We start from the raw sequence: 23843 nt of genomic DNA, 5'->3' as shown, positions 1-23843 counted from the left end.
ATTCAAAATTACACTTTGCTTAGTTTACACAGTTTACCATGTTTCATGAGTCTGTTGCTGCACATGTTTGCTTAAAAGCCTCGGTGGATTTACACATTTGGCAGAAAAAAGATGGGACATACCTGACCTTTGATCTCTGACTCCTTGGTATTAGGGCTGGAAAAGTATAGGTTCAATCAAATATATTCAGAATGGATGTTTATTGTTTGACATGCAATTTGCAATTCAATTTGTCACACATTATGCAATATTGTGGTTTTCTACAATTAAGCAATATAGCATTTTTCATAGGAGGTTTAGAACACAAAATAAGCATTCTCAAAAAAATCAGTCACATTTAATTTATAAGCATTATTAGGACATTTTGACTAGCCGTCCTCTTCACTATGTACAATACACAAGGTGGCAGAAAAGGAAAACAACTGTAAACATTACAGGTTCACAGAAATCTCAGAGTCCTCATCAGTGCTCTGTTTTACAAATTCAGTCAATGAGGACAGTGTACTGTTTGGATCAAGCAAAGCAACAAGAGGAATATTCACACCTATCTCTTGAAACAAGCGATTTTGCAATGTCATGGCCAACATCGAGTCAATTCCTAGTGCAGTGAGGGCAGTTTCATCACTAAGATCATCAGTATCCACACAACAAATTTCATTCAGGATCTGTCTAACACAGTCATCTACCGATGACTGAATATTTATCCTGGAGTCCTCAACAACCTTGTTTTTTAGTTCCTCCTCCACTAAAGCAGACAGGCGAAACTTGAGAGACACATTTTGAGAGAGGACATGGTTCTTTAGGTTCCTGAAACTGAATTTGCAGACCACCTGCTGGGGATAGTTGTCTAACAGGCAGTTCTCCAGTGCTTCGTGAATCTCTGACACATCCATGATCATTAACCCTTTTGTTTCCAAAAACTTTTGGAAATGGTCTTTGTCCATTAGTAGGCCTAGTTTAAGGGGTCCCCAATTGATTGACTGTCCTGCAAGTCCAATATTGCGTCGGAAGTGACAAAAAGCATCCAGAAAGGAATTAGCTGCTGCATAGTTGGCTTGTGCTGCATTTCCAATGAAAGAGGAGATTGAGGAATAGCATACAAAGTAATCGAGTGTTTGGCAGTGCAGAGTGGCAAAGTGAAGATTAAGAGCACCACAGACTTTAGGTTGTAGGACTTTTTGGAAAAGAGATCTATCGAGAGTTTCCAGTAATCCATCATGTAGAACAGCAGCACTGTGGAACACCCCTCTGACTGGATAACAGGAAAAATGTTTTCCAATCACAGTTATGGCTTCCATCACCTGCTCTGACACTGAGACATCACACTGAAGTGTGAGAATTCTTATCCCGTATCTCCTCTGGAGACTGCTTATGTCCTCTTGTAACTTTTCAGATGGTGCACTCCTTGAGAGAGTGGCAATGCATCCTCCACCCCTGTGAGCAATAAACGTAACGGTTTCAAATCCCAAACCGGAAAGCCCACCTGTAACTATGTACACGCCTCTATTTGAGAACAGCTGCTTTGTTCTTGGAAGCAAAGGGATAGCAGACACCTTGCTCGTTGAATCGTCACCAGCCAGAGCTATCAAGTCTAGAGTTCTTGCACTAAAATAAGATTCAGAATGCTCTGCAGACTGAGAATGCATTCCTTCAGGGAGCACCATCTGAAAAGTACTGCTCTGTATTGATGGGCATGCTTTGTGCAAGTGCATTCCCTTCAGCCACTTCTGTAGCCGAGCTCCATGTGCTTTAAGGCACGATTTCTGGAGGATTTTGGACATCTCAAGAGTCTGGAAGTAGGTTCTCTCACTGTCCCTCTGCATTACATCTATTGTTGAGTACCATGGCTCACGGATGCCACGTACTGCAATGATGTGATTTGCATTGACAACACTGACAATCTCTGTCAAAATCGAGCAATCGTATGGTGGAAGAATCACAAAAAGAAGACACTGCTTTGTATTTTGGACTAATCCACTTATCTCACTCTCTGTAAAAACACTCCAGCCTGATTTGCTTGCTATGAGTGTCAATAAGTTGACCAAAGCTGAATCATGAACAGTAGAGAAGATGCCTAAACTTTGCTGTTGTGTGGTCTTGGGTAATGCACGCTGCAGTATCTTCCAGATCAGGAAAATGTATGAAACACAGGGAGCGTTCTTTAAGAATGGAAGCCTTTTTATTTTGAAGCACACATCTTCTGGGAGGACAACTTTGGAAGTTGCTTTAACAGGGTAACAACAGATAACATGGTCACCCACTTTAAGTTTGTTGACATCCTTTCCCACAGCTGTAATTGTCCCACTGAAGTCAAGTGCCATGAGACTGTGGTTCTGGGTTGTGTGCTTGTTCCAGTACATCGTCTGACCAAACTTTATTTCTGAAGTACTAACTGGAAAATAATCTGATGAGTGCACACATACCTTACTCAGCTGAACCTCAATGCTTTTCCCCTCAATAGTGTGGACTGAACTTGCTGAAGGCATAGCTGATAAGCTGGTCATCCTGTAGGGATTGGTTGTCTGCAAAGTGAAGTCCCGGGGCTGTAGGGCTTTTGATTTAGCCTTCACTTCCCTAATTGTGGTGACAGGAGTATGAGTTATCACAGCAGAGTAAACCTTCCCCTTGCTGATGAAGACTTCTGGGCACTCTTGAGTCTTATGTGAGTTAAGCACATGGGCCAGTGCTTCTATATCCTCTCTTGACACTGTGGAAAGGTCAATGAGCTGGAAAGTGATGCCTGACAACTCAGTAGCACATGCCCTTGTCATGCCAGATAACACAAATCCAGGGCTTATACTTTCAACTGTCCCTTCCGCTGACCTGTATGTAATGACACGGATGGAACATGCATGACTGCGGTTTTTTAAAGACAAAACAACCTGACGGTAAAGATCACAGCTGTCTACCAAGGACTCTAGAATGAGTTCAGACTGGAGGTGACTAATATTCTGAATGCTCCAGATAAACAGGATCGTATCCAGTTCCATGCCTGCTTCACTGCAAGGAGACTTCAACAGTAATTCTGGGACTTGCAAGGCTAAGCCTTTTGTTAAATCGGGTGGAGGAACAAGTACAGATTTTGGATGCAAATATGGCTGTAAACCTTTTGCGATACCCAAGGTGTCTTCAAAGACCAAAGCCTTGATTCTACTGGGGAAATTGCTGTCAGCAAGAATGCCAACCTTCTGGTTATGAAAGAAACACGATTCCCTGATCTGTGCATGTCTTCCCAGAAAATTAATTCTGACATCCCTCAGCTCAATCAACACATGACCATCTTTGTCAGTGAAACAACCACAAACCTCAAAGTAGTCAGGCATTTCTTTGGTCAATCTCATATACATGAACATCTCTTTACAGGGAGGTGCAGCTATAACCATACTCCCAATGGCAGAGGGAAATCCAGGCCTGACGGTGCTAGAGACTAATGCTAAAACTGAGGACATTTGCAAGAAGTAATCTAGGACCACAGGATGCAAGCAATACTCATACAGATGGTTGAGTACTTCCTCTGGAATCCTGAGACTGGTCACTGCTTCCTTGAATTCTTGTCCGTAATGAATGTCACCAAGTTGTTTGAAGTTGGGCCCATACTCAAATCCTATGTCTTTAAGAGTGGTGTACACATCCTTTGTTTCAATGACTGATGGACATCTCTTTAAAACAGTGTTGAGGTGAATGGTTTGCTGTTCGATCATAGCTGGACCGCCTTCATGGCTGATGGTGCCTGATGCATGCACAGTAATAGAGGACTGAACCTGAAATGTGGTTGCATCCTTGGATGTCTCGATTGTGATTTTGAGAGGAGGGCAGTTCTTAGTTAGAACAAGCAAACTCTGAAAGTTGATTGTGAGCTGAAATGAGTTCAGAGGTCTTTTTGGAATAGCAGTTTCCATTATGGATGCAATAGCCAACTCAACATACAATGCCCCTGGGGCAATGGAGATGCCATTGTTCTTGTGTTCCCAAAGGTAGGAGGTTGTAGCTGCTGACAGGTTGCACTTGATTACTTTGCCATCACGTTTACTTGGACTTATCAGTGGATGTGGACTGCGAGAGACTGTGTCATTTCCCCGTCTTAAGTCCTCAAAGTATACCTCATTCTTTTGACATTCAAACTGATACCTTGGGAAAGCAACAAGCTCCATTTCAAACCCTTTGTAGAACTCGTCCCACTTCACATTGACCCCCAGTTTAAACAGTTTTGATACAGCTGTGAACATTGTCTCGTGGTCTTTATCTGGATGTACTGAAGGAAGCACTGTGGTGTCATTTCCCAGGATCTCCATGATGTTCCTCTGCAGAGCCCGTCTTGGACCAATTTCCACAAAGACTGTGTTCCTTGTGTGGTTGGAAACTGATTTAATTGCTTGTTCAAATGCAACAGGCTTTCGAATGTTTCTTGCCCAGTATTCACCTGTGACAAAGTCCCCTTGACGACATATCTCTCCTGTTACTGTAGAAAAAAGTTCACACTCCTTTTCATTCAGAGTTAAATGTCCAATGCTGTCTTTGATTTGGCCCAGTATAGGATCCATCATATGACTATGGTAGGCAGCTGGAACATCCAAGACATGAAGGAACAGGTTTTTACCCTTGAACATAGACTGAAGCTTCTGGTGCACATTATCAACTGCTTCTTTATCACCTGACAGCACACATGACATAGGACTGTTGACAGCAGCTAGGCAAATCTTTCCTGTGTATGTAGGGAGAATTTCCAGAACATCTGGAATAGGAACATTACCAACAACCAGCATCCTCCCACCCATCACTTTGGTCTGCAGCACACTGCGATGGTAGACAACCTTTACTGCATCCTCAAGAGACAGCAGGCCAGAGCAATGAGCTGCTGCAACCTCTCCCACAGAGTGTCCAAGAACAATATCCGGTCTTATGCCCCAGTTCTTAAAAAGGTGAACAATTGCGACCTGGATTGCAAAGAGAAGTGGCTGGACAACATTTGGTTTAGTGATATCTTCATTGTCATAGCAATTTGCGATTTTTTGCAAAATACTGGTGCATCTAAACTTCTGGAAGTAGTTTTCAACCTCTTTGACCTTGTCCCTAAATGCAGGTTCTTCTCTCAGTAGCTGCTTACACATTCCCCTGTAAGTAACGCCATTCCCACAAAATACAAAAACTAACTTTAGGTCCTGCTTTGTTGGATCTAATTTCTTGTTCATGCTAGCTTTGAGTAGTGATTTTAATTCTGACACAGATGATGCAGCGAAGACTTTCCGAAATTTGTGTGTTATGTGGCTTCTTCTGCAGGCGGCTGTATAAGCAAGAGCTTGTAGATCAACTGTCTCATCTGCTGAAATCCTCTGATATGTGTCAGCTATGCACGACTGAAGAGATTGATCCGTGGCTGCAGACAGTGGAAGCAGTTTTAGAGGTTCAAGAGTGTGGCTGTCAGAGACTGTTGCTTGAACATACTCACTGATGATGGCATGGGCATTGGTGCCACCAAACCCAAAGCTGTTTAATCCAGCCATCCTTATCCTGGATCCAGAGTAAAGCCATTTTTCAGCTCTGGTGGGGATTTTAAGATTGAGAGATTTAGCATCTATGCTTGAATTTTCTGCTGAGTAGAACACAGAGGGGCCAATAGTTTCATGTTTCATCATTAACAGAATCTTTATGAGTCCTGCCACCCCTGCTGCAGATTCTGTATGTCCGATGTTACTCTTAACAGAGCCAATTAACAGAGGCCCTGAGCTTGAAGGTCTTGCTTTGGCAATGATTTTTGAGATACTTCCTGCTTCAACCGGATCTCCTGCTGGTGTTCCAGTCCCATGAGCTTCTACGTACTGGACATTTGCTAGATAATGCTCAGAGGAATAGATCATGCGCAGTAGAGCCTCCTGCTGGGTCATGGAGGGTTTGGTGATCGGTGTGACAGTGTGGCCATCTTGGTTTACTGCAGTCTTGTTCACAATTCCCCAAATATGATCAAAGTCCTCAAGAGCCTGAAAAGAGACATTTGCCTTATTATAAACCATAAAATTAATTTAATATTATCATTATGAATAATTTAAAAAAGTAAAATATATACCTTTTTCAAAGGCTTCAGGAGGACTATACCACATCCCTCCCCTCTACCATAGCCATCTGCTGTATGACAGAATGGCTTGCTTGTGCCCTCAGGTGAGATCATCTTTGCCTTGCTGAGGGCCACAAAGACTCGAGGTTCAAGGATGCAGCTGACCCCTCCACACAGAGCCATTTCACAGTCCCCTACGGATGAGGTAAAACAAGGATAATTAACAATGTGAATATCAAGCAATGAACAGATTTCAGAGTTAAAATAGTTTCATTACCTTGTCTGATGGCCTGACATGCAGAATGAAGGGCGACAAGGGATGAAGAGCATGCACTGTCAATGGCAAATGAAGGTCCAGTCAGGTTGAAGACAAAGGAAATTCTGTTGGCAGCTACACTCATAGCTGTTCCGGTGCCATTATAGTGGGTTATTGTGCTGGGACAGTTGTTCAAAATTGTCTCATAGTCCCTGTTCATAAGACCTGAAATAAAACACAACACTGTATCAGTATCCTAAAGTTAAAAACAAACAAAAAAGTGAACTTGCATTAGATTTATCTAATGTATGTACCTATGTAAACACCTGTTCTGGTCCCGCTCACTTTTTCCAAGGGTATCCCTGCATCCTCTAGAGCTCGGTATGCACACTGCAGCAACAGTTTCTGCTGAGGGTCCATGTAATCAGCTTCAGCCTCGCTGATGCCAAAGAACTTGTGATCAAACTCATTGAACCTGCAAAAAAGAAACTCTTTTACTTCATCATTTCACCTTTTTAGTAATTATAAACCTCAAATGCATCATCATGAACTGATTATTCCTACCCTTCAATGAGAGCAGCTTTGGTCGTCTGTGTTTTTCCTGGTTTGCTCTCATCAGGATGAAACCACTCTGATGTGTCAAATCTTTCATCTGGAATCTGTTCCACACAGTTCCTTCCCTCTACAAGAACTTTCCAGAAACTATCAACACCCTCACCTGTGAAGGTAGTAGATAGTCATGCAAATGCACACAGCATAGTCACAAAATAAGTAAGAGTACATAACACATAAATACAGTACATTACCTCCTGGGAAGTTGCATCCGATTCCAATGATAGCAATATCCTCGTCCATTTTAGCGATTATTTTTTTTCAAAGATCATTGTGTTTCTTTGCAAAAATTAAAAAAACAAAGCACAAGCATCTCTCAGCTCTGATGGTCTCATCATGGTTGTGACCAGTATTCATCAGCTCCCAGTAACATCTAGGCATTTTTATAAAGCCTTTCACGACTGAAAAACATTTCTTTTAACAAAGGGTCTTTAAATGTGCAATCCTTCCTCTTGTAACCAGTAATTTTGGTGGTTTGAAACAAAACTCTGTAATTACAGACTTGGGTAAAGATGCAAACACTGATTGCAGTTTCCCTCACTGGACACAACAAAGCTATTGTCTTAAAGCTATTGGGGTGATTCTCTAATTCATGATTGGCTTTAATTGGCTTCCATTTAGAAACATGTAACAAATGATGAGAAAAAATGACCTGAATGTGTGTAGACCACCAATTTGAAATAAGATAACCAATGACTATCTCAGCACACCTAACCTGATACCTGCAATTTTCAGACTAAATGGTTTACTGCTAGTCTTTTATTCTGGGCCTCTGAAAAAGATCCATGAAATTAAACCAAATTCATTTCAGTGTTCATTTCAATCTCAAACAAAATCCCAGCTTAACATTCTTACTTTCAGCAAACGACAAGGAAATAAGCTTTTTTTTTTTACTTTATTTATAGTCTTGCCATATTCATTTCTGAGATAAATAGAAATAAACATGTAATTAACTTCAAAAGAAAGCACACTAATAATTTTTCAAACACATATAAACAGTGCAGTCACCTGAGCCATACACACACATGCAGACAACCAAAATGTGGCGGAGGATGGGGCATGAGGCTTTTAGCTACCCCTGGAAGAGTATATTCAAATAAATAACTTAATGAATAAAATCAGGGGATAGTAAGGTCCATTGGAAATATTAGGCAAAAATCTACAGTACTCTTAGTCAATTGTTCAGATACGCATTTACAGATATATTTATTCTATATCTGTAGATGTTAAAATAAAACTGACATTCTGAAGTCACATTCGTAATTGGTTTGTGGTTTAGGGCTGCATGGAAAAAGTGAACAATCTATACTACTATGCTTACTGATAATGGGACAACCTGGTTTGCCATTTGCTTTCAAGTAAAATGCACCATTTATGAGCTTCCTGTTTTTATCCATTCCATAAAATGACTTATGAACAAGTGCTTCAATCTGGTGACTGGGTAACAAATAATAGGATGAATAAAACATATAATGAACATCATCCTCTTCCTGTTATAGCTTCTTAAAACAAAGCAAAGAATTTACATTATTTCATTTGAAACCATTACCTATTGGTTCAGTGCTCAGGCATATGTACTTTTGGCATCAATTTACCTTCTCAAATTAACAGAAAATATATCTGAATTTCTGTTAGCTTAGTGTTTGAAAGCCAACGTGTTGCCTGAAAAATGAAAAATATTAAGAGAGAAGGCTAGAAAGTAATTCAAAAGCCTTTCTTGTTACAAACATTTACATTTACAAGTAAAGTAAGATTGTGCCTCGAAATGTCACTGTTGATCCAAGACTTCATCATCTGGGATCCAGTGACTTTCCCTCCAGGATCATCTGGATTTCCTTTGCATCTAGAGTCTCGTAAGTTAGCAGGGCATCAGCCAGCAGCTTGTGTTCTTCGCTGTAGGTCTTAAGTAGCTTCTTTGCCCTTTCATACGAGTTCTGAAAAAGACAATTAGAAGATGAATTTACACAATCATCAGTCAATCCCTTACAAACAAAAACTAAACACCTACCTGCAACAGCACCCTGACTTCCTGTTCTACAGCAGCCTGGGTCTCCGGGCTGTGGTTCGTCAGGTCACTGTAGGTCATGACCCCCAGCTGCTCAAAGCACAGAGAGGTGAGTGAACTGCAGTTACAGGCACAATAGTAATGCACAAAGGCTTCACACAAGTTTCTGATTACGACAGGATCGTGACGTTAGAGACGGGTGGATGTGAGTGTAGTTTAGACCCTGCATGTGCGCTGCTCATTTTTGGACGTGGAGTATGAACTGAGTGCCGGGGAAGGGATTAGGATGAACACACAGATTTAAGTCTGGAATGTGAGCGCTTACACATCCCTAATGGCTTTGAACACATGGAAGGACTCATATGGCTTCTCCAAACAGCTATTTGCTTGATTTCTTTTTGAATATATTAAATATTTTCACTTAAAATATGATCTAAGTCGAATCCCTTTGACCTACAATATTAACCTGAAGTACCACCTGAGATTTTAAGTTAATATTTCAGTAATTTACCAACACATTTGTGTTTTCATGGTTCTTTGATGTCCGATAAATGGCATGCAGGTTAACTAATTAATTATTTAATTAGTGAGTGTTTTTAAGGTCACATAATGAATTTTTACCTTGTCACTCATTCCAAACTGTGTCACCATCATCTGTGCTATTTTAGTGGCTCCATCAAAATCACTGGATGCGCCTGTAGGAGGAACAAATAAAACATCATGATGTTGATATTTCTAAAAATTCAAAGTAGCAGTGATCAGTTAGGGACACCTCTCACCAGTAGTGATGTGATCATTTCCAAACACCAGCTCCTCAGCAACCCTGCCGCCCATGCTGACGTCCATCTGGGCCAGAAGCTGGGCCCGTGTCTCACTCCAGCGATCATTCTCTGGCAGCAAGGAAACCTGAGAGAGACCAGAGGAACAGAGGACGCGGCACAATAGGTTTATGATGTATAACCCTAGAGAGCAAAAGCTTTAATTTCATGCAGGGCAGGCACGTTCTGCAAACGACTGTCAAATGTTTTTTATTTGTCTGAAGAGTTTTTATTGTGAAATAAACTTCATGTTCAGATCTCAAGGCAGATGTCTGTTTTTTATATGTGAAAATGTCATTCGAAATCTATCGAAACAAAACTGTTAAAGAATAATATTTTCCTTTTTAGAAGCCCATAAGTCGGGGTGATTTCAACTTGCCAAATTCTCAGTTAGGTACTACACTACCCATAATTCAGCAGCAAAAATAGTTTTTTTTCTTCAAATGAAATATTGTACTGAGTGTTTGAATCAAGACTTGTGGCTAGAAATGCATTAATATAAAAAAAATAATACTATAATAATTTTTTTATATTACTGATATCAAAATTCTATAGTATTTTGTTTAAATACATTTCAAATAAAACTCCTAAAAACTAGAAAATTATTTTTATATTCTTGTAACTTTCAATAATCTAATAAAAATAACTTCTAATATAAGTAATATAAATAATAATATAATTCAAAGCATCACAACATGATATTGTATTGTATGAAAAATTTATAATTATTAGAGATTTTAAAAAGATTACATTTAACAGTGTTAATAAATTATTTTATGATTTACTTTAAGTGACCATTATATGATGGCAAATGTAATCTAAATGTAAAAACTGAAATAAGAAATGAGCATGCCAACTAAATATACAACATTAACCTATACTAATAAATTAAACAAAAAACCTCTAGTATCGGCTAATGAACTACACTGTAACAATATTTCACGCATCCAGATTTAGAAATTCTTATTAGTCAATCTGGGAAAAGTGCTTAATGGAACATTAAGACCAGCTACTCACGTGACCAAGTGAAGGGCCACGTGGCATGATGGTAGCTTTGTTGATGGGCATTGCGTCTTTGGTGTTATAAGCCACTATAGCGTGTCCAGACTCATGATAGGCTGTGATCATCTTATTTCTCTTGTCAATCTCCACACTCCGGCGCTTTGGGCCTGGACAGACAGAGAAGAGAATGTCAGGAAAGAATCTCTTGATTAAAGCATTAATCCCCATCACATGTTGCAGAGACTAAGCTGTACGTCCCTACTGGCCTCACCCATCAGGATCTTATCCTTCGCAAACTCCAGCTCCTTCATGGTCACCAGGTCTTTCCCATCGGCTGCTGCTTTCAGCGCTGCCTGGTTCACCAGGTTCTCCAGTTCGGCTCCAGAGAAACCCACTGTTCCCCTAGCAATGATCTCTGCATTGACAGCTACAAAACACACTATGTTATTGGACTGTCTTAACAAGCATCTTGTAAAACATATTTGTTTTTTCTTAATAATTCTTACCAGAATCCACTTGAATTTTTTTCAAATACCACTCCAGGATTTCTGTGCGTCCCTTCACATCTGGTCTTGGGACCGTGACCTGCATGTCAAACCGGCCTGGTCTCACCAGAGCACTGAAATACACATTATCATAAGAAGTTTATAGATTTAGTTTATCACAAATATTTTATAATCCTGACAGTAAAGTGTTAACTAGACAGTTACAGATACATAGTGTTCTATCAGAAAAATACATGTCTAGATGGAAACAGTTCAAAAGCAGTAGATACTACCTGCTACCTGCTTCTTAGTTAAAGATGAATAACAATGGGATTTGTGGTTGTTGCTTTAATGCCTTAAGTATTTCTGCATATGTGAGCTGCTCTAAGAAAATTATGGAGGAACCCACTTGTGAGTCTATAAGCCTAAGCCTACTGTTTGCATTGAACTATAAATATGCCTGCATGTAAAAACATGTAAAAACCTGTCATGTAAATAAAATGTTCACCATATAAAGTGATAGTATCTCTTCACAAGACTTGGATTAACTGGTTGATTTATATGGATTCATTTTACTATGCATTTATAACACTTTTGGATCTTCTAAGTTTTGGTTACCTGACTTCCAACTGAGGGAGAGAAATTTCTCAGGTTTCATAAATATCTCAATTTGAGTTTCAAAGAAGTCTTAAGAGTTTGGACATGAAGGTGAGTAAATGATGACAGAATTTTCATTTTTGAGTGAACTATCCCTTAACGGATGGCTATAGAAACCTACTTGTCCAAAGCTTCAGCAAAGTTCGTAGCTCCAATCACAATGACTCCTTCATTGGGTTTAAACCTGAAATCATCAAAATACTAAAATCATTCAGCCCTGTGCAATTTCTTTCAAAAAGAGGAAATTATATGTAATAAAAAGCGACTGACTTACCCATCCATCTCAGCGAGCAGCTGGTTGATGGTTTGTCGTGAGTATGGGTGCATGGGAGACTCAATTCTCTTCCCTCCTACACTGTCCAGTTCGTCGATAAATATTACACATGGTGCATTAGCTTTGGCTTCCTCTGTTAGAAAAAACAGTAATCAAGCAATTTTATTAACAGCAGAAGCATTATGGGCAATCCAAGACTATGTTTTTCTTTAAAAGACTTACTGAAAAGGTTTCTGATGCGACTGGCGCCGACTCCCACAAACATTTCGTCAAACTCTGACCCGGAGGCGTAGTAAAAGGGCACGTCTGCTTCACCTGCTACAGCTCTGGCCAACAGGGTTTTTCCCGTTCCTGGAGGTCCCACAAGCAAGATACCTAAAATGCACATCTAGTTTAGATATTTTATACAAACGAAAAACAAAACACCTATTTCCATAATTAAATGAAGTAAAGAGTTTCACCTTTGGGAAGTTTACCACCGAGCACAGTGAATTTCTGGGGGTTTCGCAAAAATTCAACAACATCCTGAAGTTCGTTTTTGGCCTCCTCTACACCTTTCACATGTTCAAAGGTGACATTCTTCATCTGAATGGGATCCACGGCTGAATCCAGACCAGAGGTGGTGCGGAAACGAACTACATAGGTAAATAGATCAAATGAAGACTTCTAATCATCTGCTCAGAACTCAAAGAGTAAAAAAAAAAAAAAACCAAAAATTTCACACTACAGCAACAAATCCTTTCATACATTATGTTGTTACATTATTATAAAAGCTGCAGAAGAAAAACAGTTACAGTCAAACGCATGCTATCAGTCGATATATTTTAGACAAGCAAATATAAGGAAAGAATAAAATGGGAAACAAACCAGTGTCGGAAAATGACCCTTTACCCGAGAAGAGAGGGCTTCTGGACACACCATACAGACCCACCAGTAGGAGGACAAAAATAATCAGACGTGTCCTCTTTACAGAATCTGTTAGCAACAGCAGTAGTAAGAACGAAATTCCTGCAGCAAACACGTTTTTTACTATATAACTAATGTTAGATAAGATGCTTTAAAAAGGCCTAAAAGCATTACCTTGAGTCCTCTGTGTCAAAGCCTGAGCTTTCATGAAGCCCTCTGTGAAGCCCGTCTTGAAAGCATCCTGGTGAGATTGTTCAAGATTCCCCATGTCTCGCTTTTCCTTCATAAGGAGGCCCTGAAGAGGAGAGAGAAAATGATACAGAAAATACAAATAAAGGGCAAAGGAAAAATACAAGAAAACAAGTTTAGAACATTCAGATATTTCTGTTGTATTTATGAGACCAGACCTGCCTTAACTATTATTTCCTCAGTGTCATTTAAGCTTACTAACCTTCATAAAGGCTGGCGTATAATTCTCTGCATCTACTGGACCTTCAAAACCAGACTGCAGATGTCTAGTCTTGGAGCTCATTGTCTTGAAACCTCTGTTTTGGACCCATACTAAGCATAAACACAAAAAGACACACATAAAATAAACCCACAACTTCATTTATAGCTATATGTAACAGCATGTAACTGAGTAAAAGCCCCATTCACAACAAGAATGATAACCATAACAATAACTATATTAGCATCCAAATCAACGGAGAATAATGTTTCGTTTAACATAAGTGAGCACTGCAGTTTTGAAGTCTGTTTCTTTAAATGTTCAAGCTCTTTAAAGCAGGATGGACTGTTTTCATTGTTCAACAGCAAGAAAAAAAATTATATTCTAAAATGATTTCAACAACAGTTTTATCTATGTTGTTTTCATTATAGCTGTGGTGTGAACTTCAAGTTAAAGTTAACATCCTTTATGTGAATGCCTCTAACTTTTGGTCACTTGTAGGAAATATTACATTGCAGATGATGCAGATCTACGCAGGCTGCCTGGAGGGGGCTGGAACTTTGCCTGCGAAACACCGAAGAGCCAAAGAGTCCCATGTGTTTGTGAGAGAACCCTATGTTTAAAATAAGACATACAATTTAATTTATAGCAATCACATTGATGAGAATAAAATGGTCCATTAGTGTCCGGATGACAAGAAAAAAACTTTTTAAGACTGAAAAGCTGTTGGGAATCTTGTTTGTGCATAAAACAGAATATTTCAACATCCTAATAAATTTTATGCATTTATCTACTTGTGATCTAGCTTGTACAAAGTAATTAAAGGTGGGGTATGTATTTTTTCAAAAACGCTTTAGAGTCGGGCCGAGTGCCAAAACAAACTTTGGACGGACATTAGCCGAGCCGAGCGACGACAGAAAGATATAGATGGCGATAAAAAACAAAAGAGGAAAACGTCTGCGGAACAAAAGAAGGCTTATGATAAGGCAAGAAGTAGGACACATGTAAATTTCGGATCAGCTTTCCAGTGCTGGAGAGAACTCAAGGAGCGGGAAGGCCTGCGATCGGATGCCGAGGTTGCTTTGTTTCTTCTCGTTAGGTGAGTAACATTGGTTTTGCTTTGTTTCACAGAACTAATATATGCTGGCTTTTGCTTGAATATGCTCGTGTGTCATGTTCGCTTGTTTGTTCATCTGCAATCGTATTGTCGTTCCCTTCAGCTATGATAAAGACACATTCATTTCCACACCCTATAAGCCTGGAGCGTCTAAACCTCCTCCACTGTCTGTTTCAAGCGTCAGCTCCCAAAGTGTTTCCGAAAAGTAAGATAATATGTTTAATACAGCAGATAATAAAATAATACAGCAGATTCCGCCATAATTGTTGCCTGGTTTGCGTACGTACGTGTGGGGCGGAGCTATCAAAATAGGGACGAGACCCTTTTGGGGTAGGGGCGTGTTTGTTTTGGTGATTTGAAATATCAACATTGGCTACCAGAAATCACTTACCCCACCTTTAAGTACAGCAGGTTTGAAATGGTAGTGTCATTTCCTGTGAAGCTGGACCAGCCTATATTTAATTTCTCAACAGCACAATGTTGATAAAGAAAGATTGCATGTGATTGCATAAACAAGTTCTGTAAGGGAATAAACCTAATTATTGAGCCACCAACATTTCACAGAGACAAATATACTTCTAAACACGATATCACCACCTCATGTTGTGGGTAACCTCACCATATTTGTTTTGGAAGAAGGAGGGGGCAGAAATGTGAGATGTTCTCCATGCTGTTGAGTTTTGAGCAGCGCTGGAGATGGATTTCTCCTCTGGATCTATAGAAGGCAGCAGGCGCTCCAGAACTTCATGTACATGATGGAACCTCAGCTCTGACAGACCCAGGTCCTTTAAGTTTACTTTGGGCTGTGAAAACAGGCCAGTTAGCATTTTTAGTATTGTATTTTAATTTTGTATTATTTTTTAAACATTTCGAATGTTTTTATTTTTATATTTTCCATTTTCATTTTAATTTTTCATAATTGTTTTTTTTAATATATATTTTTATATGTCTATATATACTATAGTTTGTATTTATTTAGTTTGAGTTATTTTAGGACATCAGGTTAAACTAAATAAAAATAAGAAATGTTGCACTGGTAACTAGCTCCAATAATGTCAATTTGTTTTAGTTTTTTTTTATTTCAGTTTATATATATATATATATATATATATATATATATATATTATTTCAAGTAATTAAACTGGTTTGCTTTTAGTTAATTATAATAACCCTAGTGTAAACAAGAACATGAACATGATATATAGCAGTGTGTGCTGTTGTCGTGACTGTCATACCTCACTGAGAAGTGGGTCATGTTCAGGTGAAAAATCTCTCTGTAGACTCTGCACTGATGTGGTTACGGCCGAGTTGGCTGAACTCTTCAGGTACTGGACCACATTGATCAGATGGGTCAAAGGCACTGTTCCCTAAAAAAAGAGAACATGTTGGTCACATTGCATAACCTAGTGTGGAAAATACTGGTTAGCAATTCACAAAAAGGACTTTGACAATAACTAACTTATGTAAAACAATTAAATGTCCTCATACCTGCGACTGAACGGTTGTAGGAAGAGAAAACATATTTTGCTTAGATTTTCGTTGAGAGGTTTTCTTGCACTCCTGTCAGATCCGCTGCTCTTCTGTTCTTAGGTTATGAGCACCGGTGTTGTTAATCTCACCGGTGACGCCACCCTTCCCATCGTAAACAGAAAGACAACGTTGTTAAATTCAGCGAATCCATCGCTAGTGCATACGTCTTCACTTCTTCGGCGGTGGTCTAAATCAACAATCGTTGCATTTAGTGCCGCCTGCTGGACAATCACGGTAAGGCGCGAAAAAGTATTCTGCTAAATGTTTAGTTCATTACCTTATTAACAAGTTTAAATCAACTATAATATAGCATCATAAAATAATCACATAACAAGCCAATAAAATTACAAACGTTAGAAAGATAAGAAAACGTCACTCAGTCATTCAGTTTTGTTCCATTTCTTATTCAGATCAAAATAAACATTTAAAATGAAGTGAAAACTACCACAAAGGAGGATATTATAATAGGAATATCGTGCCTGCGTTATCACAGTAAAGCAAGCCCAATGTTCTCTCTTTAGCGTCCTCTAGTGTCCGCATAGCATGTGGCAATCTATGCATGTAGTGGCTAGATCTTTGCCTGTAAAAGCATAGGATTACGATCTTTGTTATATTTATTTATATAATAATACACCACTGTGGGAGGCACAAATATTGTGATAACATACAATTACTCTATAACCAAAATGGCGTGTTGGAGTCGTCTGAAAACGTTAATTTATGAACTAAGCGATTGGTTAGCTTTACTTCCGGGTTAAAATTAAAGACCCCCACAAGAAAATAAACCACCTAGTTAAATAACATTATGCCGTGAGAGGCATATTAAAAAAATAATAATAATAAAAAATTCCCTGTGCTCCATGCGCCCAACTGTCAGTAAATCAGTCAAAATAAATATAATAAAATGATTAAACAACAAGAACAAAGAATTCACATGATCACAATTTACAATTGTATTACTATAAGACTAAATGGTTTACATAAAAGGCTTTAAAATGTCTTTTTTATTTACATTTATTTTTTGTTTAACACGTTTTATGTTTTTATTTCTTATTTATTAAACAACTAGGATGGTGTGAATTTATAATCTCTTAAAAATCGCCTTGGATTATTCAAAACAGCAATTTTCAGAACAGCAATTTAGTGTTTTAATGGGATTTGCATTTATTTACTTCACTAACAGCCGTAAAAAAATCAATAAAACATTAGGGAGAAAAGGGAAATTGTGAATAGTGTGAAATATTCTCAACAGACTATATATATATATATATATTCTTAAAATAATCTTGCTTTCTTATCTACATATATATGATCCTAAATTAGATGCAGCTGGAAATGCACCTAAAGCCTTTTGTCGTCGTGCATTAAAGCACTTCCGCTGTGTCCCACGTTAGAGGCTCGTTGGAGGTTGCATCAGGCAGATTTAAAGCAGTCGCTGTGTGGTTTCGACGCCGTTTTATAAAATCACGACAAATCTAAGCATCTGCAAGCGGCACTGATCGCCGACGTCTTTCATCTGTTAAAGTAATCGCAGTAATATCGCATGTCCAATATACAGAACCTCCAGTCCTTCGGTAAGTTTGCAGACGGAAATCACCTCGAGCATTGTCTGTGTAATTTGCTCTGTGTGCTCATAAATGTAGTATTGCTGAAATACAGTAAATTCAATGAGTAACTAACGTTTTTTTTTTTTTAAAAAGGAAAAGTGTGAGTGGAAACATGGAAATATCAGAATTTTAAAACTGTAGAAGTCGTAGGGAGAATAATGACGCGTTTTTAGACAACTTATTTTCATCATTTACTTAATTTTTTTAAAATTTATACTCCCCTTGGCTAAATAATGTTGCCTTTTAGTTAAACGTGTGAGATTACTTTTAAAAGTTCTTATCCAGTAATCAAATAAAGTGTATGTTTGTGACCCAGGTTTTGTGTAAGTCACTTAAAAGTCCCAAAATGATGAAAATATGTGTATATTGGTTACAATCAGATGTTGCTCGTTATTTGATCTCCTTCCCATTGTGCGACTTTCAATTCATCTTCAGTCTTGAGCTCTTATTGTGTGTGAGAGAGAGTGGCTTCTTGTAACCAAGACTGAAATGTTCCATTGTTTCTCTGTAGATCCCTTTGCTGATGCAACTAAGGGTGACGACTTGCTCCCGGCTGGGACTGAGGATAAAATCCATATAAGGATTCAACAACGGAACGGCCGCAAAACGCTGACCACTGTGCAAGGCATCTCGGATGACTATGATAAAAAGAAACTTGTAAAAGCCTTTAAAAAGGTATTTTCTAACTTCGCTTATTTGAAAACGTTCCTCCTAAAGTGCTATTTGATGAGTAATATTGCTCGGTTTTATTTAATAGAAATTTGCCTGCAATGGTACAGTGATCGAGCACCCAGAGTATGGAGAGGTGATTCAGTTACAGGGGGACCAAAGGAAGAATATCTGTCAGTTTCTGATGGAGGTAAAGTATGCTTATGTTTGGAATATCATATTACTAGTTGCAAGCCGTTTCTCTTTACGATGCATGTTTGAATTGAATAATTTGATTTCCCTTGTGTTTGTTTGACTACCAATCAAATTGGTTTAAGCAGTTACTCAATTTCATTCTCCATTTCGCAGATCAACATCGTAAAGGAAGAGCAGTTGAAGGTCCACGGATTTTAAAATGCTGCCCCCTCCAGGGCTTTCTATAGGACTGCACCAGCATGTAGCAATCCTAGTATATTCATGGCAGGGTTTTTGTGACCATATGCTAACAACACTGACAGCAGGGTAAAACGGTTTGTTTTTGCAGTCATTTCAAGCTCGAATCTTCATAATGACCTCAAGCGGACCACTAATTCTAGGCTGGTCTGAATTAGAAATAACCGAAGTTAGAAAATACTGAATCTTTGTTGCTGATGCTTGTGAACGTTTTATGATAGATGCACTATCTTTTTATCTAGGACAATAAAATTGTGACTTTGCACATTTGTGACTATTTGTCTTCTCTTCCCTCATAACATTTGGTCTGTGAATGTTTATTGTAGCAAAGTATTTTAAGACTTAACTTTCAGGACTGTCAGAACACAAGCATTGCTTATTTAAATCTAGATTGCACGAATGAAATGGGTGCTTGTATATTTGTTCCACGTAGTTGGTATGAAGTCAAAGTATGACTATTTTTCAGTATTGCAATAAAACTGAGCAATTAGATTCTAATGGCCAATTAACAATACTTTTAAAAATGTGCTTTTTTTTTTCTTTTTTTTTAAGCATGGGCTAGAGGTTTTATGAAGGAAATTATCTTGAATGGATGTACTAATTTCCATTGTGGTGCATTATTCGGAGGAAGTTTATAATATTGACAATGTTTCTGGTTTGTAAACTGCTTTTGTTCGCTCCCTTGTAGTTTGGCTTATTGTCGGCTGGAAATCCTTTCAGCTGTGGCCTAAGTCTGCAGTGTCCTGGCTGTCCCGCCAGGCTCAAACATGAGTGTAATCCTCTTTAAAAGGCATGGAATGGCTTTCATGACTGAGGGATGCCAATCTCACTGAGGCTTTGTGGGCATTTCGAACACTTCTTACCACCGCACGACAGGCTGAAAAAGAATGACTTGGGACTATTTGCAATGATTAAACCATTTAACTGTTTGTATTTTGGGAGAACGCAAGGTGCTTTTAATTACTCAAAAATACAACACAAGTGTGAAAAAGTAGTGTTGGGCATTTTGTTTCAACCCAGTGACTCAAATATTTTGAATGCTTTCACCAAAAAGATTTGTTCACTGACCAGTGCGTTGGGAGTCATTTGAATCAATTGAATCATTCTTCAAATATTTTTCCTCCATTTTTATTGCAAGGAGGTGACTTTTACCTAGCTGTAAAAACAGCGAGAATAAGCCTAAATAAAAATATAAAACTTGGTTATTTAAAATGTTTCTGCTGAAAAATAAAACAATAGACACCATCACAACCCTGTGGGTCTCTACTGGTAAATGGTCACCTTCTATTGGTGGCTTGTTAAAATAATAAAGCCTAAAGGAATATGTCCCAAAACACACTACAGAAAACCATTTTTAATGGTTAAAAGTTGATGGATTGTAATGGAAAGGGAAAGGTTTTGAGCCATTTTGCGGATGAAAGTGACTGAGAACATTCAAAAACAGATTAATACACCGATTCGTGAGCTAATCTGCTTTTGTGAACCGATTCGATCGATTCATTCGACTCAACTATTCGCTCGCTACGCAGGGTAATCTGTTAATTTTTTTTCCTGAGTCCAGCTTGTAAAAACAGACAGTTTGTCCATTAAGATGTGTAGGAGTGAAGTGCTGAGTTTAGTGGCTGGTGTCTGAATAAGACAGAAACAGACGGAGCACGTGCGGATGCCTGGGGCTGTCCACCGTCCTCTCCGCTCCACTCCATTACCTCCACCAGACAAACACAGAGTTAATGATGGATGTCTCCGATTCATCAGCACACTCTTCCTGCTCTTAATGCTTTAGTGTTTTCTTTTCCCCCACTCATTTTAACAATCAGTCCATTCATATCTGAACAATTGATCTCTATCACTTTTTAAGAGGCGTAAAAGCCATTTTACAGCTCACTGAGTTTTATGCGCTTATTGTGTGTTTAAATATGAAAAAGGAAAGGAATGGCTACGCATGCATATGTATTAATTCCACATGAGAGCTTGATATTGGACAAAACTGTTAAATGCCCGTCTGGCAGTCAGCAGATTCCATTATTTTTGTTTGTGTTTAGCCAGAGGCCAGCCAGCTGTTATTGTTTTTGCGTGGTATTGCAGAGCATTCACCCCTCTCCGCTCACGTCTAAGCAGTGATTCAGCTTCAGATGCTGTTTCACTGCGGGTTGATATTGGTAATAATAAATAATACTAGTGACACTGACCCTTACCTCCAGCTTTTTTGAGAAGCCTACAGCTGTCATATCTGACCAACAGGCCGAGAAGTAAATGCATTGCAACAGCTTCTCTGTGCAGTCTGGACATAATGAAAAAGGGAAAATTCATCAATGCAAAAAAATAAAATAAAATAAATAAAAATAGTACCCTGAAGAAAAGGCTAACTTAAACCAGCCTAAGATGATTTGCTGGTCTTAATTTAAGTCATTCTGCAGTCTAGTGTTCAGTGGATTTAGCTGGTGAGGAAACTGGTCTGACATTCTCACCTGCTAAAAACTCTCCAAAACCGTGTAAAACCAGCTCTTTTTTTTCAGCAGGTTAACTGGACCAAAAAAGTACTATTACCTTTGAGATATGGAAAATGAATTTATGAATTCTTAACATTCATCGATGATGGTGTGGAGGTAGCCTAAATGAAATCTGCAATGAAGATCAAAAAACAAAATTAATTAGGCTACAACCAGCATCAGACCACAAACAGAACACAAATACTACAAATCATTATTTCAAACATATTATATGCGATTTCATGGATTTTCATGGAATTTTAATACAAACACTGAAACAAGTAGCCTATGAAATAAAAGAATTAATGAGCAAAATGAGCAAATCACAGAAATTGTTATTAACAAATTGTTTAAAAGCATGTTAAAATAAATCAATAAATGTATAATTTAAATGTATCAATGTGACAACCTGCCCCAACGTGATATTTATGAAAAACACCATTTGTCTCGAGCATGGTTATTAACATTAAATCTGTTAAAAACATTCTTGTTAACTGAAGTAAAGCTGAAATTATATATATATATATATATATATATATATATATTGCAAAATGACTTGTATATATTAGATGAAAAAATAAGCAAAAATTAGAAATGTTGTATTGGCAACTACCTGAATAAAGTTTAAGTAGAAGCACTGAAATTAATAAATTGAAATAAACAAAAACTTAAACTGAAATGTAAAAAAAAAACTAAAGAGTAATATTTTAAAGGAAAAAAACAAAAACTAAATAAAAATGACAAAAGCACATAATAAAATCACAAAAAAATTTAACAAAAATTTAGAAGAAAACCAAACACATAAAAACAAAAGCTACTTCAAAATATTAATTAAAACTTTACTAAACTAAAACTGGTCTTGAGAACATACTTAACTTTTCTGTTGAAATCTGCTAATTATCTAGTCCATCTTTGATTTACTTTCACTTGTTCATCCAGCAACTATACTGCAAAATATATGATAATATTGTCATTTTTGTTTGGATGACAAAATTGAGAAATATTACTCTAATTTAAAAGTATTAGTTGTTTAAAACTAACCTATAAAACTGCTGGCTCAATTAAACTTTTGAGTCTTTGGTTATCTCCTCTGTGCTAAAAATAAACTCTACTACCATTATCTGTGTGGACTCTTTATTTAGATTCATCATTCCTTACTCCTTTGAGAAAAGAAGGAAGAAATGCTCAGAGAAGAAAAGTTCCATTGCTTTCCCCCTGATCTCCATGTGTCTCTTTGTGAGAACGCTGTCTGTACAAATTAATCTGTATGTCAGTACTTTTGAAACCAGCAGATGGCGATATATAATTGATATCGGAGTACACCTACTTTGCCAATTTATCACTTTTGATAGATTAAAAATCAAATATTAAAACGGTTTTCTGCGCACATCTTTAAGCAGACGCATCCTATACACAGATAACATATTCCGTTGAAAGTAAAGCACTGTAGGCCTCTATAAAAGTGTAATGAATGCTGACATAACATATGGTGTCAGTCCCTCAGAGCCCGAACACCCCCCTCTTTTCACTCTACACACTCAACCTCAAAACAGCAGCTCCTCAAAATGATGGCATTCATCCAGTTCTTCTGTTCTAGTCTTAGCTCAACCTTCATCAACGGAGCAGGTTGCCAGACACATCCGCCGCTTGCTTTCGGAGACACCTGAGTTTCTAGATTGTACCTGGTTCAGTGACCATGACGGGGTGCGGATCTGCATTTGTAATGTTTTGGGAAGGAGGTGTGGAGCCTTTGCTGCTAATAGCACTAAAATATCCCAATTAAAATAGGGAACAGGGGACTAAGTGTTTTCATTGGCTCGTGCTCACGGTGTCGGCATCTGCCAGGGAAACGGACGGTCTGGCGTCGCTACAATATGTTTCTCTGAGTGATCCATTTTTAGAGATGAGAAGGGAGTTGTTGAGAATGGCTGTGTACCATATGCACGCAAAAAAGTTCACACTTACACTTTTTTAACATGCTCAGATATGTACAGGGTTAATTGGTGAGACACAACAAACTTGATCGTAATTACATCTTGTGGAATTTTTATGCTGGTTCCTCTGGGTTTTGTGGGTCATCGTGGACGCCTCGGGTGTTTTGCTCATGGAGATCAGCTTTATAAAATCAGCCAGAGAGTATTAAACAGCTTTGACTGGAGGTAGATAGAACTGGTGATGAAAGTAACGCTCTGGGCCTCATAGTAAACAATAGCAACGTTCCAAAACCAAGCAAGCTTCCTACCTAGACAGCTCTAGGCATCACAGGCTTGGTCCCGACATGAAGGCTGTTTGAAACAGTAGGCAGAATACTAATTATTACAATCTAAGATATTCTAGCCAAAATTGAAAGCAGAATTGCATGTGTCCTTCAAGGTTAAGTTTATTCCAGAACAAGATTTTTGTAGTTAATTAAAACTAAAATCCTACTTGAAATTAAATAAACTTTAACTGAAATAACACACACACACACACACACACACACACACA

The 23843-nt window shown here is 38.2% G+C and overlaps 3 protein-coding genes across 6 annotated transcripts; 1 reads left to right on the top strand and 2 right to left on the bottom strand.

The window, feature by feature from the left end:
* Positions 1-24: 24 nt before the first annotated feature.
* On the bottom strand, positions 25-7305 carry pks1 (polyketide synthase 1). The gene is made up of 6 exons (XM_016446025.1): positions 7112-7305; positions 6870-7023; positions 6620-6780; positions 6327-6530; positions 6062-6243; positions 25-5975 (listed from the first exon to the last, which is right to left on the bottom strand). The coding sequence occupies exons 1-6, from the start codon at positions 7158-7160 to the stop codon at positions 432-434; spliced, it is 6294 nt and encodes a 2097-aa protein (XP_016301511.1). The 5' UTR covers positions 7161-7305; the 3' UTR covers positions 25-431.
* A 499-nt stretch (positions 7306-7804) lies between these two features.
* yme1l1a (YME1-like 1a) lies at positions 7805-16338 on the bottom strand. 4 transcript variants are annotated; one of them, XM_016446020.1, is made up of 18 exons: positions 16118-16338; positions 15865-15996; positions 15249-15432; positions 14024-14125; positions 13516-13625; positions 13239-13359; positions 13026-13133; positions 12620-12793; positions 12381-12533; positions 12159-12291; positions 12006-12068; positions 11249-11361; positions 11014-11169; positions 10758-10909; positions 9702-9828; positions 9544-9617; positions 8926-9012; positions 7805-8851 (listed from the first exon to the last, which is right to left on the bottom strand). In XM_016446020.1, the coding sequence occupies exons 1-18, from the start codon at positions 16148-16150 to the stop codon at positions 8708-8710; spliced, it is 2166 nt and encodes a 721-aa protein (XP_016301506.1). In that variant the 5' UTR covers positions 16151-16338; the 3' UTR covers positions 7805-8707. The 4 variants fall into 4 exon arrangements, with proteins under 4 accessions (XP_016301506.1, XP_016301507.1, XP_016301508.1 ...); XM_016446021.1 differs by having other exon boundaries at positions 13239-13344; XM_016446022.1 differs by lacking the exon at positions 14024-14125 and having other exon boundaries at positions 16118-16336.
* A 1180-nt stretch (positions 16339-17518) lies between these two features.
* Positions 17519-19134, top strand: eif1b (eukaryotic translation initiation factor 1B). Its single transcript, XM_016446024.1, has 4 exons — positions 17519-17733; positions 18278-18441; positions 18524-18625; positions 18784-19134. Exons 1-4 carry the CDS (start codon positions 17703-17705, stop codon positions 18826-18828), a joined length of 342 nt encoding a protein of 113 aa, XP_016301510.1. The 5' UTR covers positions 17519-17702; the 3' UTR covers positions 18829-19134.
* The last annotated feature ends 4709 nt before the right edge of the window (positions 19135-23843 follow it).

Source organism: Sinocyclocheilus anshuiensis, unplaced genomic scaffold (assembly GCF_001515605.1).
Source record: "Sinocyclocheilus anshuiensis isolate Anshui unplaced genomic scaffold, SAMN03320099.WGS_v1.1 scaffold119, whole genome shotgun sequence".
In the NCBI taxonomy this organism is placed as follows: Eukaryota; Metazoa; Chordata; class Actinopteri; order Cypriniformes; family Cyprinidae; genus Sinocyclocheilus; species Sinocyclocheilus anshuiensis.
The sequence above is the reverse complement of the archived record's forward strand: the minus strand, read 5'-3'. Positions and strand labels throughout refer to the sequence as shown.